The sequence below is a fragment of the Argopecten irradians genome, chromosome 1 (assembly GCF_041381155.1).
Source record: "Argopecten irradians isolate NY chromosome 1, Ai_NY, whole genome shotgun sequence".
Classification (NCBI taxonomy): domain Eukaryota; kingdom Metazoa; phylum Mollusca; class Bivalvia; order Pectinida; family Pectinidae; genus Argopecten; species Argopecten irradians.
Genome location: NC_091134.1, coordinates 4,581,659 through 4,597,864, shown reverse-complemented (window position 1 = coordinate 4,597,864; position 16,206 = coordinate 4,581,659). Strand labels below are relative to the sequence as shown.

The following is a 16,206-nucleotide window of genomic DNA, read 5'->3' as shown; positions in this document are numbered from 1 at the left end:
AGATGCAATTGATCATGAATTGACATTTATCATATAGGTACAATTTAAGTAACAATATCAATAGAACTTGAGGTTTTGAAAAGAGCCGGGGACAGACATTTTAACTTATCATGTACATGTTACACTTGTATGAAAGTCAGCTACTGTATCTAGACTAGATTGGATATCAACTACACTACACACATAATTTGTCCTATCTGACACAAACAATTAAGCATCAAGTTTATCTGCAGCCGATAGCTCATTATATGTTAATAAACATTTGAATTTCTTATACTAATAAAAACATTTAAATTTTAAAAAAAAAAAAGGAGAAAAAAACTTTGTTCATTCTTGTCTGTGGATTTGACACTCTATCCTGCCATCCTTAATTCTATAACTATACATGTTTTATACATATCATTATTTGTGAAAAGAATAGTAGATGTTTATTTGTTATTATAAGTATTTAGAAAATGTCAGATTAGGGATCAGTATTATATGAGTCATATATATATATAAATAATGTATATATGATCTTAAATTTGCTTTATCTTTCTGGAGAACTAATTATATAATAATTACAACACACTTGTGTACAAAGTTTTTAAATACTAGCTTAATGATATAACAGAATAACAGGTCAAAACTATTTAACCCTTATGATTTCAAGGGTCAATTTTTACATGAATTCTGTAAGAAGTTCAATGAAGGTACAGTTGAGTGGATATATCTCTATAATATAAAAGTTTACTTTATAGACTTTGGCTTATTGTGTAGGCGAGTCTTGGTTAACTCATTTTGTAACACTAGTAAAAAGGGATTTTAAATACCATGTAGGGCATTAGTCAGGTACTGCTCGTTGGTCAGTTATTTTTCTTAGGTTAATCTGGCCCGAAGGGCCGGTGAGCTTATGTCATGGCGCGGCGTCCGTCGTCCGTCGTCCGTCCGTCCGTCCGTCCGTCCCGTCTGTCCGTCAACATTTCCTTTAAATCGCTACTAGTCATAGAGTTCTGCATGGATTGTAACCAAATTTGGCCACAAACATCCTTGGGGGAGGGGGAACAGAACTTGTATAAATTTTGGCTCTGACCCCCTGGGGGCAGGAGGGGCGGGGCCCAATAGGGGAAATAGAGGTAAATCCTTTAAATCGCTACTTGTCCTAGAGTTTGGCATGGATTGTAACCAAAATCAGCCACAAACATCCTTGGGGGAAGGGTAACAGAACTTGTATAAATTTTGGCTCTGATCAACATCCTTGGGGGAAGGGGAACAGAACTTGTATAAGTTTTGGCTCTGGCCCCCCAGGGGCAGGACGGGTGGGGCCCAATAGGGGAAATAGAGGTAAATCCTATAAATCGCTACTTGTCCTAGAGTTTTGCTTGGATTGTGACCAAATTTGGCCACAAACATCCTTGGGGGAAGGGGAACAGAACTTGTATAAATTTTGGCTCTGACCCCCCGGGGGCAGGAGGGGCGGGGCCCAATAGGGGAAATAGAGGTAAATCCTTTAAATCGCTACTAGTCATAGAGTTCTGCATGGATTGGAACCAAATTTGGCCACAAACATCCTTGGGGGAAGGGGAACAGAACTTGTATAAATTTTGGCTCTGGCCCCCCAGGGGCAGGAGGGGCGGGGCCCAATAGGGGAAATAGAGGTAAATCCTTTAAATCGCTACTAGTCATAGAGTTCTGAATGAAATGTAACCAAATTTGGCCACAAACATCCTTGGGGGAAGGGGAACAGAACTTGTATAAATTTTGGCTCTGACCCCCCGGGGGCAGGAGGGGCGGGGCCCAATAGGGGAAATAGAGGTAAATCCTTTAAATCGCTACTAGTCATAGAGTTCTGCATGGATTGGAACCAAATTTGGCCACAAACATCCTTGGGGGAAGGGGAACAGAACTTGTATAAATTTTGGCTCTGACCCCCCGGGGGCAGGAGGGGCGGGGCCCAATAGGGGAAATAGAGGTAAATCCTTTAAATCGCTACTTGTCCTAGAGTTTAACATGGATTGTAACCAAAATCAGCCACAAACATCCTTGGGGGAAGGGGAACAGAACTTGTATAAATTTTGGCTCTGGTCCCGGGGGGGCAGGAGGGGCGGGGCCCAATAGGGGAAATAGAAGGTAAATTCTTTAAATCGCTACTAGTCATAGAGTTCTGTATGGATTGTAACCAAATTTGGCCACAAACATCCTTGGGGGAAGGGGAACAGAACTTGTATAAGTTTTGGCTCTGGCCCCCTTCTTAGGTTAATCTGGCTTTCCTCATCCAATAAACCTGACAGATCCTTAAAAAGACCCCGACTGTTAACATGACATATAGATGTACCAATCAAACCACTGACCCTAGGGTTCAATATAGTACACTTGTATATACTGGTATACAAAATTATCTGGATATCTGGATGGTCCCAACACAGATAAGCAAACTTAATGCAAAATTTCAAACCATTTCAATTTTGTGGTTTTTATATGTATTAATGTAAATGAGTAATATTACAATTTAAATGATATTGATGATTTCAATTGCTAATTTTCTACTTTGTGCTTGTGAAGTCTGTTGAAATTGGTTAAATTATGTGAAACTGGGACTTTGCCATTTTATTTTATCAAAGTTTTTCAATGGTTGTCATTATATATGTATGCATCACTATACTTTATATGAGGTGACAAATTCTAAACAACCATTAACCTTTAGTCATGTGTTTACAATGTCTGGTGTAATGTAGGGTAGTAGTACATTGTACAGTAGGACCAATACCTTACTACCCCAGGTACAAGGTTATAAACGGATGTACCAGTCTATCAGAACATGATATGGCATCTTTGTCGAAAGATTGGGTAGATTTGTTGATTTAATACTAAAAACAGAGAAATTTGAGATTTGTACCTGTCACTACCCTCTAAGAGCATTGTACATGTATATCAGCTGGTAGAGTCAGGTACTCAATAACACCTTTTTGACAGATATAAGATGGTATAGTTTTGGACATTTAAGACATTTCAATTTTTTATGGATATAGATCGAGTGCTGTTTTTCATAATCTACTGGAGGTATATATATATCTTTATATAGAGAGAGATATAGGCAAAGAATTTCTGACAAAACTGGTTTTGATACATTTCTAATTCTAAAACTGTCTTAAGTTAATAGTAATATGGCAACATGTATATTTGATGTTAATGTTTGCATGATTCCTAAAAAATAAAACTAAAATCAGCATGAAACACCTTTCAGATATTTACTTTCCTATATAAAGCAAGTTGTTCCAGCTCAATTAAATGGATCAAACTATTTGATTGACAGATAAAATACATCTACCAGGTATTCTAATTAAGTGACCTTCAGACTTCAGTATAACACTGTGTCGACCGTATGTCATGCTTTTAAAATAAAATTTGTTTGTACAGCGCATATTTTCTAAAATTAAATTTATCATAACTATACTGCTACTTCTGATTTTCTTATTCTTCTCTCTACACCAAACACAGACAGATCTGATTTGGTTGCAACATTTTTTATAGATCTGAAGATAATCTGAGAAACTAGTTTTGGCAGGTGAAAATATGTGGCAGTAAATCTTGTTATGGTATTTAACTATGTTGACATTATATACAAAGGATATATGCAAATTTAAATAGTATGGTGTGACAAAACATTTACATAATAAATCATCTGTGAATAATAGACTTTGTAAATAAATTTACATTGAAATTCCTTTAAAGTGGAATGTTCTCACTGCATTAAAAACTATAATGAATACTTTTATTGTCAGTTGAAGGATAAGTTACAGCTTGTGTGTGTATATATATATGTACCCTATATACAAAGTAGAGTTTGTCTGCTGAATTATGTTTATATTTCACATTCTTTAACCTAAAATTCTCCTAAATTGAACTATTTTTATTGATGCAGCCTACAAGTGTCCTATGGTTTTGGGTTAAGTAGCCATGCAGCTTAAGGCTAAGTAAAGTAGCAACAGAGTTGCATGCTTAGGGTGTTTGTTCTGCTATATACCCAACATTCTGACATATCAGAGTTACTTCCCCTTGTTTCATTCGATGTGATATTGCATGCAGTGGCCATGTCAGCATTAGCAGCCACAGTGAAGGCAGAGAAAGATATTACCAAATACACTTTGTACAGGCTAGTCTTTATATCAATCTGCCAATTATATATTATCTAAATTGTATTATTAAACTTCTGTCACTTTTAAATGGACAAGTGCAGTCATGAATTGTGTGGTTATTTAAGCATTAAACTTAATAAATTATATATCTATGGTCGATATATAGATGCCATAGCTTTGCAAACAATCTTCATTCTAGCGCATTATGTGATGATTGTCTGCAAAGCTCTGGCATCTATATAGACCATAGATGCCACAGGAAGATAGTTTAATGCTTTTATTTACATTTATCAACTCATTTTGGGGTCTCTGCATTAACATTGTTTAAGTTAGACCAAGGATATTGTTTATCCACAACAATTTTATCCAGGAGATGGAACAGCCATTTTGACAGTGATCAGTTGACATCACCATGTCAACACTAGTGACGTCATAATGGTCACATTTTGGGTGTCAGTTATACCACCGTATATTTCACTTTACCTTAGTTAGTTTATATAGTAGAAATGACAAGTAAATGTAAATATATATATATCTTTGATAGTGGTACTGTATGTGTATATCTCCCTGTCTTTTACAGAGACAACTTTAGACTTTAGTCAATGTCTGCGAGAGGCGTACAGTACGTTTATGACCCGAGAATGACGAAGTCTCAGCACTATAGACAAGATGTTGTGTCACGGAAGCGTGAAGAGCGTGCCGTCCGTGAACAACACAGGCGTGGCCGACAGGCAGCATCTTACCTGGCTGACGATGGAAAAAATCCCTAGCTTCAAGATGCAGCTCAACAAGATTGGGCTGCAGTTAAGGGATATCCCTGGAGATGGGTAAGTATCGTGGTCTGCAGTTAAGGGATATCCCTGGAGATGGGTAAGTATCGTGGTCTGCAGTTAAGGGATATCCCTGGAGATGGGTAAGTATCGTGGTCTGCAGTTAAGGGATATCCCTGGAGATGGGTAAGTATCGTGGTCTGCAGTTAAGGGATATCCCTGGAGATGGGTAAGTATTGTGGTCTGCAGTTAAGGGATATCCCTGGAGATGGGTAAGTATCGTGGTCTGCTGCAGTTAAGGGATATCCCTGGAGATGGGTAAGTATCGTGGTCTGCAGTTAAGGGATATCCCTGGAGATGGGTAAGTATCTTGGTCTGCAGTTAAGGGATATCCCTGGAGATGGGTAAGTATCGTGGTCTGCAGTTAAGGGATATCCCTGGAGATGGGTAAGTATCGTGGTCGGCAGTTAAGGGATATCCCTGGAGATGGGTAAGTATCGTGGTCTGCAGTTAAGGGATATCCCTGGAGATGGGTAAGTATCGTGGTCTGCAGTTAAGGGATATCCCTGGAGATGGGTAAGTATCGTGGTCTGCAGTTAAGGGATATCCCTGGAGATGGGTAAGTATCGTGGTCTGCAGTTAAGGGATATCCCTGGAGATGGGTAAGTATCGTGGTCTGCAGTTAAGGGATATCCCTGGAGATGGGTAAGTATCGTGGTCTGTAGTTAAGGGATATCCCTGGAGATGGGTAAGCATCATCATTACTGAAGTATATAATCTTAGATCCTAGCTTACAGTACCACAATGCACCTTTAACATGAGGGTACACTCATCTTAATGAAGTGGAATTATATAGTCTTTGGCTAAATAACTAAAGAAGACATCAATTGGCAAATCATGATGAGCAAGATTATATGGCAGCACAGAAGCACACACACACACACACACACACACACACACACACACACACTTAGAAGTATCTTATTATCATAAAAAGACAAAATGTACCAGAAAAATGTATTCATTTTTTGTATAAAGTTAAGCACAACCTGAGAAAGTTGATCAATGTTGTGATATACTATATATTTTCTAATTGATCTTATCACCATATTTACAGTTATTGGTGACATTTTATCTTGTACATGTATGTAAAGGTATAAGTTCCTTGCTGAATAACATAATCTCAGATTCAATCATGTCAAAATGTCACCTAGCGCAAATGTGTTGCCCAAGGATATATTATTTTCATCAGACCAACAAACAATCACATTGCATGACACTCTACATTTCAGTAAAACAAATATTGTGTTATGTGCACTTTAGATAAATATTGTAGTATATAATTTATTTTTGTAGGAATTGTCTTTTCCGTGCCTTGGGGGATCAACTTGAAGGTCATGGTAGAAACCATTTAGATAAATATTGTAGTATATAATTTATTTTTGTAGGAATTGTCTTTTCCGTGCCTTGGGGGATCAACTTGAAGGTCATGGTAGAAACCATTTCAAATACCGATATGATGTTGTTAACTACATGTCGGATCATCGCGATGACTTCGAACCTTTTGTTGAAGATGATGTTCCCTTTGATCGACACAGTAAGTTTTTATGTCTTCTTCTTGATCACGTTAAGTTGGGTTTCAATCAATTAGCATTCCCTATGAACATGCTAGGTTTTAGTGGTTGGATGTCCAAGAAAAATTTCAACCACCTTCTGTACATCTTTATCTGGTCATGGTGATAGGCCCAGCAGTTGATTACATTAATTAGGCCTTGATATCGTGTGGCGCAGAGGGCCTGGAGAGGGTGTTTTGTTTTTTAACACCTTATAGTTAACCACTTCTGAATTTATACTATTTTTTGAAATCACAGTACATATATGTTTGGTGAGATTAGGAAATTTGATGAAAAGCCTGGAATAAATTTCTTTTATGAATTAAGGAATTAATTAAGTCTATGATATAGCAAGTGAAATTAGCATATATCCTATATTACATTCTACTCCCAAACATGATATAAAGGATTGATGAACTTCTGGATGTGCTGGTTTTTGTTATAAAAATAGCCGAGAATGATAGGAGTTGATAGATTATGTTCACTGTAGTGTAAGGTGGACTGTTGTATGATAGAGTGTGAAGACTTAATCAGGTATCAAAGACACTGTCCTCAGAGAGTGATAAATCATCATAAATGTACTGGGGACTGAATGTACTCTCTCACCTCCTTTGTATCGACTAACACTTCCCAGAGATGGACTAAGACTTATAGATAAGGATAGTAATGAAAATTAACTAGACAAATAAAAAAAAATGATTTTTTTTTTTTTTCAAAAAGTGCAAGACTACAATCTGTGTGGAGAAACATTACCTGGGATGTAAGCTGGTTCTTCTATTGTTTGTTCTCGGAGTCGTTTATTTTAATGTTTATTATTTAATTTCAATGAATGAGGATTTTTCATCAAAACCTAGAGCTTATTATTTATATACTAACATCGCTCCAGATAAGTGACTGCATTGTCATATATTCTCTGTGACTTAATTAGCTAGCTTACAGAAGGGTCAAAGGTCAAATAAGTCTGTTTTTGATAAAAAAATTTCTAGTCAATAATTTGTAAACCTATGAAGCTATAATGATAAAAATTTGTGTATCGGAATCACCTTAAGACATTATGAAGTGCATTAAAGTTAGGTCATTAAGACATTTTTTAGGCCATTCCAATTTAATTTCTTGTTTGTCGGCTTTCCCGCTCCTATTTTCCGAAAATGAAATAAAAATAAAACAATTTTTTACCGCTCCTCATTTTTTGTCTAAGAGTCTGACGAACCCGAGCAAATTTTTATATGGTTCATTTTTACTAGTCACCATTTCCTGGTCACTCTGAGGTTTGAACTATTCGTGCATTGTCTCTTCAAACCCTCAAGCGTCTTACAAACCTATACAACAACATAAATTTCAAGTTTTCCGCCACCACGTGCAGACAGAGTGGTACTTAGATATAGAGACTGAGGGACGCATACTTTTTGATATGACGTGTCCCGATTTCAGTCTGTTTTTGCCGATGTTCGCAACTGTTTTAAAAGACATTGCATTAGATCTCACTTTAAAAATGGCGACCATGACATGTGATTTGACTGGTCGACTTACAAACGAAAAACGGTAATCAAGCATTTCAATTATTTGATGGCAATCGCTAATTAATTAACTAAACACCTCAATTACCTTATATCTTAAGACTTGGTCAGTGTGAATTTTGACACGTTGCCCACATAGCTTACAATTGCAAACATGTTTTGACTGCATGACTTAGTAGCAGCTAGCTAGGTAACAATTCATCTGCTATTTGGTCAAACATCGGTAGTAAATTACACACTTTACTGGGATCCAAACTTAGTGTTACATATGTTTCATTTTGACTTCTACGACAATATAACATACATCTGCCTTCATTTTTGTGTTGATAGGTTATATGTTTGTTTACGTTTGATTTACACAAACCGTTTCATGAGAAAATAATAAGAAATAAATTTAGAATATTTCTTTTATGATTTAAATGCTGAGATACATGTCGTGAAACTTTTGAGCCATACTGTTCATATATTTAAATTAAAATGAGTTATCTTGTTGTTTATACTTTGTAGTTACATGTATAAACATTATATCATTTTAAGAATGAGCAGCTAAGTAAGAAACTTGCTAAAAAATAGTCAGTTCCATACAATATTATGTAACAACTAAGAAAGAATGTACATGTCGGATGACGTTATATTGGTTTAAAAGATTTTCCATTAATGCTAATACCTGACTGTTCTATTAGTTTGTTGGTTTTTGCTGATAGCTCTGTCAACAGCAAGTTAATATTGAAATCATTGACATTAAGTAAAACTTTCTTGACTGTTTCCTTTTCAGTATTAAACATTCTATTCAATATTAAAATTTTTATGATTTGTATTAAAATTGAAATATACCATGCGTTGAAAGCATTTTGTGTAATAGCATATTTTCAATAGCTGCACAAATACCTAAATATTAGACTTCCATTTTTACATCTTTGATACAGTTATGAATATCGGAAACACTGAAGGAAACAGCAAAACTAATATTTTAACATAAAAACTCGGTTATTACTAGTAAATGTTATTTCACGAAATAAAAATTAAAGTCTAATAAAAAATACTGTGAAAATATTCGCTCGCTCCAATTTTTTCCGCTTTCAAAATATTTTTAGAATTAAAAAAAATTTGTTTGCTCGCTCCTATTTTAAAATTCCAAAATCCGAAGAACAAGAAATCAAATTGGAATGGCCTTAGAATGACCTTATACTTGTCAATCAGATTGTCTTATTGGCATCCATCACCATAAACCTTACACAAAGAGTTTAAAAACAGTTCATAATGAACTTTATGTCTCCTTTCAGTTCAAAATTTACGGAAAATTGGAACCTATGCAGGAAATGATGCAATTGTAGCATTTGCTCGACTACAACAGGTCAACGTGATCATCCATCAACTAGGCTCTCCCTTCCTACTGGTATGTATGTTAACTATTGTTTATAAAACATCAAGAGTAACCTTGGATGGTTTAAACCCTTGATATTGTATAATGTTTACATCTTACAAACAGATATCGCGAAAGTTGAAAAGAATGGTCGGACATTCTGACCGGTAAGGACTGTGAGTAATCCGAACCGAACAAGATTTTGCCGGACCAAACATTAGTGTGAATTTTTTAAGTAAAGATAACTTCCTGTAATTAGTATCCAGGCAGCTGTTTTCAAGATTATCTTATGCAGTTTACGTTTTTACCAGGTTTAGTATCTGCGTAATACTTCAGAGATGCCATTTTTACCGACCTCCACTACTCTATAATTGCCGGACGGTCGGTTTGGACTGGATTTTAAAATAGGCGGTTAGTCAAATTTTGCCGGACATGTCTGTTGGACTGGCAAATTTCGCGATGTCTGAACAAAGTCTATGTGATACATTACTATCAACTTTCGTAGCTGTTAAATTTCCAATTTAGCACATTTTTGTGTTAATCTTACTTTCACGGATATATGAATTACTGAAAAAACATTTTACAATATTGATGGAAATGTTAATTGTTTAAGACAAACTAGATTGGCAATAGAAGGGTGCTTTACACTACAGTAACAGAAGACTGTATGATTTACAGATACAAGGCCTCTCCTCTCCGACACCCAATGCTCGACAGATACACATCGCCTACCACAATGGTGACCACTACTCCAGTGTTCGACGCCTCAACGACAACACTGAATCCCAGGCCAATATCAGACTCAAGGTCAGTACCTAACTCAAGGTCATATAGATCTATCACTTCTTTTTCTCAAGGTCAGTACCTAACTCAAGGTCATATAGATCTATCAGTTGTTCTCAAGGTCATTTCAGTAATAATATGAAAAATAGGCTCAAGGTCAAGTCTTACTTATTTTATATAGATCTACACAAAATTCAAAATTGGACTAAAAATTTACTTTTTATTCATTTTATGATGGCATGATCAATTTGTCAGACTTAGAGATCAGTTCTTTTGGAGTAAGGTTAACAGAATACATCCTATCAAATAAACAATGTTGGTGACTTGTCTTCATGTCATAGGTTGATTGTGGGACAGACAAGTCTGGGAGACCGACCATGAAGATCAACACATCATCTGCTGCCAAAGGTCAACAGTCAGAGGTTAAAGGTCAGGGCATGGTGTCTGCATTCAGGGATGAACAGAGTATTGAACACGAAGTAATGATGGCTACTGGATGTGTGGTATGTACTGTTTGAAATAAAAAATTTAATTCACGGTAGTTAATGTGAATCATTTGATTATCCTTGCATTTGTGTGAGTGAAGATCAATTCCTTGAACATTTAAGTTGAACAACAATTTGCTTTTGTACAACAAAGATTACCAAATGGCATTTTTTCAGTGTTTTTTTAAATGAGTCTTTGTATCATGTTAATCATTCATAGTATAAAAATAAAATATATTTTTCAACCTTGATATGGTCCACATTTATGGTGATTATCTTGGAGCCATCACATTACAATGTCTTCTAATCTACAGGATGAAAGTCGAGTGACCCAGATGTTGATGGATTGCCAGTATGATGTTGATCTCGCCATCAGTCAGCTTCTACAACTAATGGAAATGGAAGGTAACCATCTAATCTTAGTCCTATGGTGTCCCAAGGACATTATCTCCCTTTGTGCATTTATTATCTCCCCTGGGACATTTCCTCCCTGAGGCATTATCTTCCCTGGGACACTTTCTCTCTGGGACATTATCTCCCCTTAGGACATTGTCTCTCCTAGGACATTATCACATTATCCTAGGACATTATCTCCTTGGGACATTATCTCCCCTGGGACATTATCTCTTTGGGAATTTTCTCCCCGAGGACATTAACTCTCTTAGGACATTATCTCCCCTAGGTTATTGTCTCCTTGGGACATTTCCTTCCTGGGACATTATCTCCCCAGGACATTATCTCCCCAGGACATTATCTCCCCTGGAACATTATCCTGTTGGGACAATATCTCCCACTAGGACATTGTCTCTCCTAGGACATTATCTCCATTGGAACATTACCTCGTCTGGGGTATTATCTTCCCTTGTTAAAAGTACAAAGTACTTCCATGAATGTAACATAAAGATTGATTCTTATTCCTAAATGATAATTAAGATACAACCAGGTAAATAACTGATGGTCAATAGATTAAGAGACATAAAATAACAGTTACCATACTTTATTGTATCAAGATAATAATTGTTTTATGGTTTTTTTTCTGAATAAGTTATTTTTATGTGCTTAATATTTTCGTAAATTTAGGAGAACTTGAGGACACCTCATCAGGACCATCAGAGATAACTTCTATGGATAGCGGTGTATCGTCCGACACTTTTACTCCGGTACATTCCCGAGACAACAGCTACGGAGGTAGTTCAGGGTACAGTTCGCTGAGCTCTGCCAGTGGGGCACGACCTAAGACTCAAAGTGCAAAGGTATGCCTTTATCTCCTGGTTATGTCAGTACATTATACATGGACATCTGATACAGTTTTGTATAAAGGGATCATACTCATACAACTACCTTGGTAATTCTATTGAAAATATTATACATACACAGGATGTCCATGTGTGGATAGAAATTTTTTCACTAGGGTCATGCAGATATTTTAATTGTGAATGTGATGAATACATTTCATTTCTACTAATTGATGTGTTTATTTTTTGTAAGTTAGCTTTATCAATTAATAAATTAACATACTCTGAAAATATTCTGCAATAAAATTTGCTACATTTTCATGCAATTAATAGCATATCAATTAATACTTATGTAGGTTTTTTTTCTAAAAATGTGTCTAAGTTACTTTACTTATTTGGATTGAGGAAACTTCGGTAAGACATCTGGTTAATAGTATGCAATCAATGTTATTGATCTTAATTATTATTTCATGTTCATTATATTGACAGAAATCGTACTACTCCAAATGTTATGTTGTTCAGGAATGTGATGAAAACAAAATGAAACATGAATACTATTTTAATTGCAGAGCATAATAACCATTTCAAATAAACAAAAGAAAGAACAGAAAAAAATGGAAAAGAAGAAAAGGGCAGAGGAACGCCACAAACAGAGAGTTCTTGGAATAAAACCAACGTTACCGGACTCAGAAGACGAAGGTGTAGTGACTGTGATCTCTAAGGACATCGGGATGATGAACATCTAATCCTCTTTGTGATATACAGGTCCACAACTTGACAAGCTGACATTATACTCAGATATCTTTATATCCAAGACATGTTTATGATTCCCTGTCATACGATGGATACATTTGTCACCTTTCTGTTTGATGAAATTATCATGAAATCAAGATTATGAAAATTTCATCTTTATTAATTCTTCAGCGTGAAAATAACGGCACATAACTTTTAGCACTTTGTCATATTTGTGATATTTAGTGTATAATCAATGCAAAATGTAAACTCATGACTTAAGGCTTCTGTTATAGAAAATTAACTATTCCCAATAAAAGGGGATATATTTGTGTGATATTTTCTGTGAATATTCTTACAATTTTCTTTTCGTGAAGACAGTATGATTGTGTCATTTAGATATTCATTAATAGTTTACATGGTTATTAAATGTCGACATCGAGCTATACAGAACTAGTGAAGTCACAATTTGTAAACTAAATTTAGAATATGTTATAAGATTACCTGCTGTTACACATACATGCATTTCAGCCATTGAGATGATAATTCAGTGTATATTCATGTTGTTAATTTTGTGAATTACCAGTATAATTTTTTGTGACCACCATGATAGTTGAGACAAAGACAAAGTTTGTATTCTATATCATGATTCCTTCCTAAAGTATATATTTATATGTATACATGCATTGTAATTGTTATATACAATGTACAAGTATAATTATGACTATAGTTATAAAATGTTCAGCTGACAGTGTTATATATATTTTGATTGTATGTGATAATCTAGACTTAGATCCTCCAGAGATCTATATACTCCAATTGTAGTGGGAGATTTATCTTGAGAGATTCATATGTTTCTCTAGGGAGATATTGAGAGATTCATGTTTCTCTAGGGAGATAATTATTGATAATTATAATCTTTGTAATAATCTCTTGATATTTCACATGGTATGAAGTATTACTTTGATTTTTATGAAGGAGAATGAATCATGTAGTTATAATGCTTTCTTGGTTTATCTGCTTGTTTTAGAATTTTACTCAGATGTTGATCCCATTAATTAAGAACAAATAGAAGACTTTCACAAAGACATAATGTATTTGCAAACATGTCTGAGAAATCTAAACCCTGCTAAATAAAGCATTAATGAAATAAAATTATCATGATTCATTAGAATGAATTTGTATGTGATTGACTTGACATTGTATTTATACTGAGTATATAAATATGTACAATAACTTTAAAATATATCAAAAAGAAGATGACAGAATTGATAAATATCCAAACAACTTGTGGTGATAAATATCCAAACAACTTGTGGTGATAAATATCCAAACAACTTGTGGTGATAAATATCCAAACAACTTGTGGTGATAAATATCCAAACAACTTGTGGTGATAAATACCATATAGCTTAATTCATATATATGTATTTTGTTTGTTACTGTTTTTAGCTGTGATATTTTGATTAATAAGTGCTTCTGTAATCAGTAATATGGAAAAATATACATTTTTTTATGTCATTTAGAAGAGGTCCACTTTCATATTTTTTATAAGGCTGATGGAGAGAATAATTCATGTATGTCATGCATATCTTTGTGTGTATGCCAAATTATTTCTATGTGATTGTGGTACCTTAAATTTTGGTAGTCTTTTGTACTATGATTTCTCATGTTAGACTCTAATTACGATAAAGTTCCATTGTATGATTGTGTACCATCACCCTACCCACCCCCAACCTCTCCCTAAAACATTTTAAGGAGATCAAACCTACATATTTCTATGCAAACTAAGGGTGCATGGTGTGTTCCATGGCTGCTCTCTTCACGTCCCACTTATAGATATACAAAAAACAAACATGTATATAGGTTGGGGCATTGATGTGTGTAAAATTAAAATAAGACACATCATGTATCATGGATACTTAATTTTGTTCTGTTCACCTGTAACTCCATGTTAATTATTAACCAAGCTACACAGTTATTTCTATGTAGCCTGTCCAAGAGACAACCAAGTGCTGCATTCAACTATACAAAAAGGATCTGCAGTTAGTCATTATTCTAATTATAGGTTATAGGGCCTATTTTGTTTATGTTCCAATAATCCATAAACCAGTTACCACCCCTTATCAACCTCTATGTGCTTCAGCACAGGACCCAGGTAGGTGAGGGCCAGGTCCGCCACCATAAAACTTTCTCAGACTGACATTTTACACAAGTATATGATTTTCCATAGGCTTGAGTAAAAAATTTGTCTGAGAAAGTTTTATGGCGCCGGGCCCTTTGAAATACATGAAAAGTTAGCTCCTCCTTTGTATCAATTGTCCTATCACTAAATGGTTATAAGAAAGTGCTATTTTTCATCAAATGATGACTTCTGATAATTTATCATAAAGTTGTTTTATGCATGTCTCCATTGTATTTCAGGCCAGTTTTTCCTTATTCATTTTCATTTTTATACAATTACATAATCAACAATGCAAATGGCATATTTGTAAATATTTCAAGAAGCAATTTTTTTAGTTGTTTGCAAATTATATTTGATTATGATTTGGGCTGATTATATGTTGTAATATAGATACCTGCTTTTGTATGTGGGCTTCAGTCCCAGCAATATTTTCACTGATTTCCCTACAAATATTTAATTAAGTGCATCTACAATGTCAAAAAAATCTTTGTCTAAATAAATTTAGTTATTAGTTAGATTTCTATCAGGGGAAAAACAGGAAATATCTTACTTACATGTATACATAAAAGTTTAGATACATATCTTTACTATATTCGACACAATAAGCACCCAGGGGGAGGAGGAGGACGAGGGTGCTTCATAGAACCAAATAATTTGGACTAGGTTTTCGTAAATTATTGCAAAAGTGTGTCATGAATCAATTTGCAAAGGAAATTAGATACAAGAATATACATGGTTTTCCTATTTTTAGTCTGCATTTAATTCAAAGTAGGTGAAGGGGGATAGGTGCTTTTTGGGTCGAATACAGAACTCTTCAAATTTTATATTTATACTTGTATATCTCTATCCAGAGCTATGAAAGACAGAGGTATCTAACTCATAATAAAAGAAATTTATATACATGTACAGATACAGTGGTATCTCTATCCAGGGAATGATAAAGATATATCTTACCTCTAAAAGAAATATATATAGGAGAAGAGAAGAAACATCTCGGGAGTAAGCATCTAAAGAGATATCTTAACCCTTTACCAGAGATATGTATATTTCTGTTCAGGGAGAAGAGACGAAATATCTCTCAGGATCTTAACCCTTTAGCAGAGATGTGTATATCTGTTCAGAATGAAAAGAGAATCTACTTGTCTGCAGACTATACTGTATTCAACTCATTCTATAATTACATGTATACTATATACACAGTTATTGCAATGCACAGAGATTGTTAACTAGTATGTACCCCAATACTTTCATATCTACATCATATTATATTGTATAGTTATGTTTATTGTTGATATTACATATGCATGTACTGTACATGTGTTTTGCTGAAAGTTATCAAACTGTTTAATATTATATGTACCTGAAGAGTGTTTCTATTTTTCAATAAAATTTATCTTTCTTTTTCAAA

At 34.8% G+C, this 16,206-nt stretch overlaps 1 protein-coding gene across 1 annotated transcript in view; it reads left to right on the top strand.

Annotated features, from left to right (window-relative positions):
- The window catches only part of LOC138315728 (OTU domain-containing protein 3-like), a 17,307-nt gene extending 1,101 nt beyond the window's left edge, over positions 1-16,206 (top strand). Inside the window, 9 exon segments of the mRNA XM_069256972.1 lie at positions 4,696-4,870; positions 4,872-4,942; positions 6,334-6,482; positions 9,299-9,411; positions 10,057-10,185; positions 10,503-10,664; positions 10,961-11,051; positions 11,727-11,899; positions 12,451-16,206. Coding sequence (XP_069113073.1) covers positions 4,718-4,870; positions 4,872-4,942; positions 6,334-6,482; positions 9,299-9,411; positions 10,057-10,185; positions 10,503-10,664; positions 10,961-11,051; positions 11,727-11,899; positions 12,451-12,627 — 1,218 coding nt within the window. The 5' untranslated portion in view covers positions 4,696-4,717 and the 3' untranslated portion in view covers positions 12,628-16,206.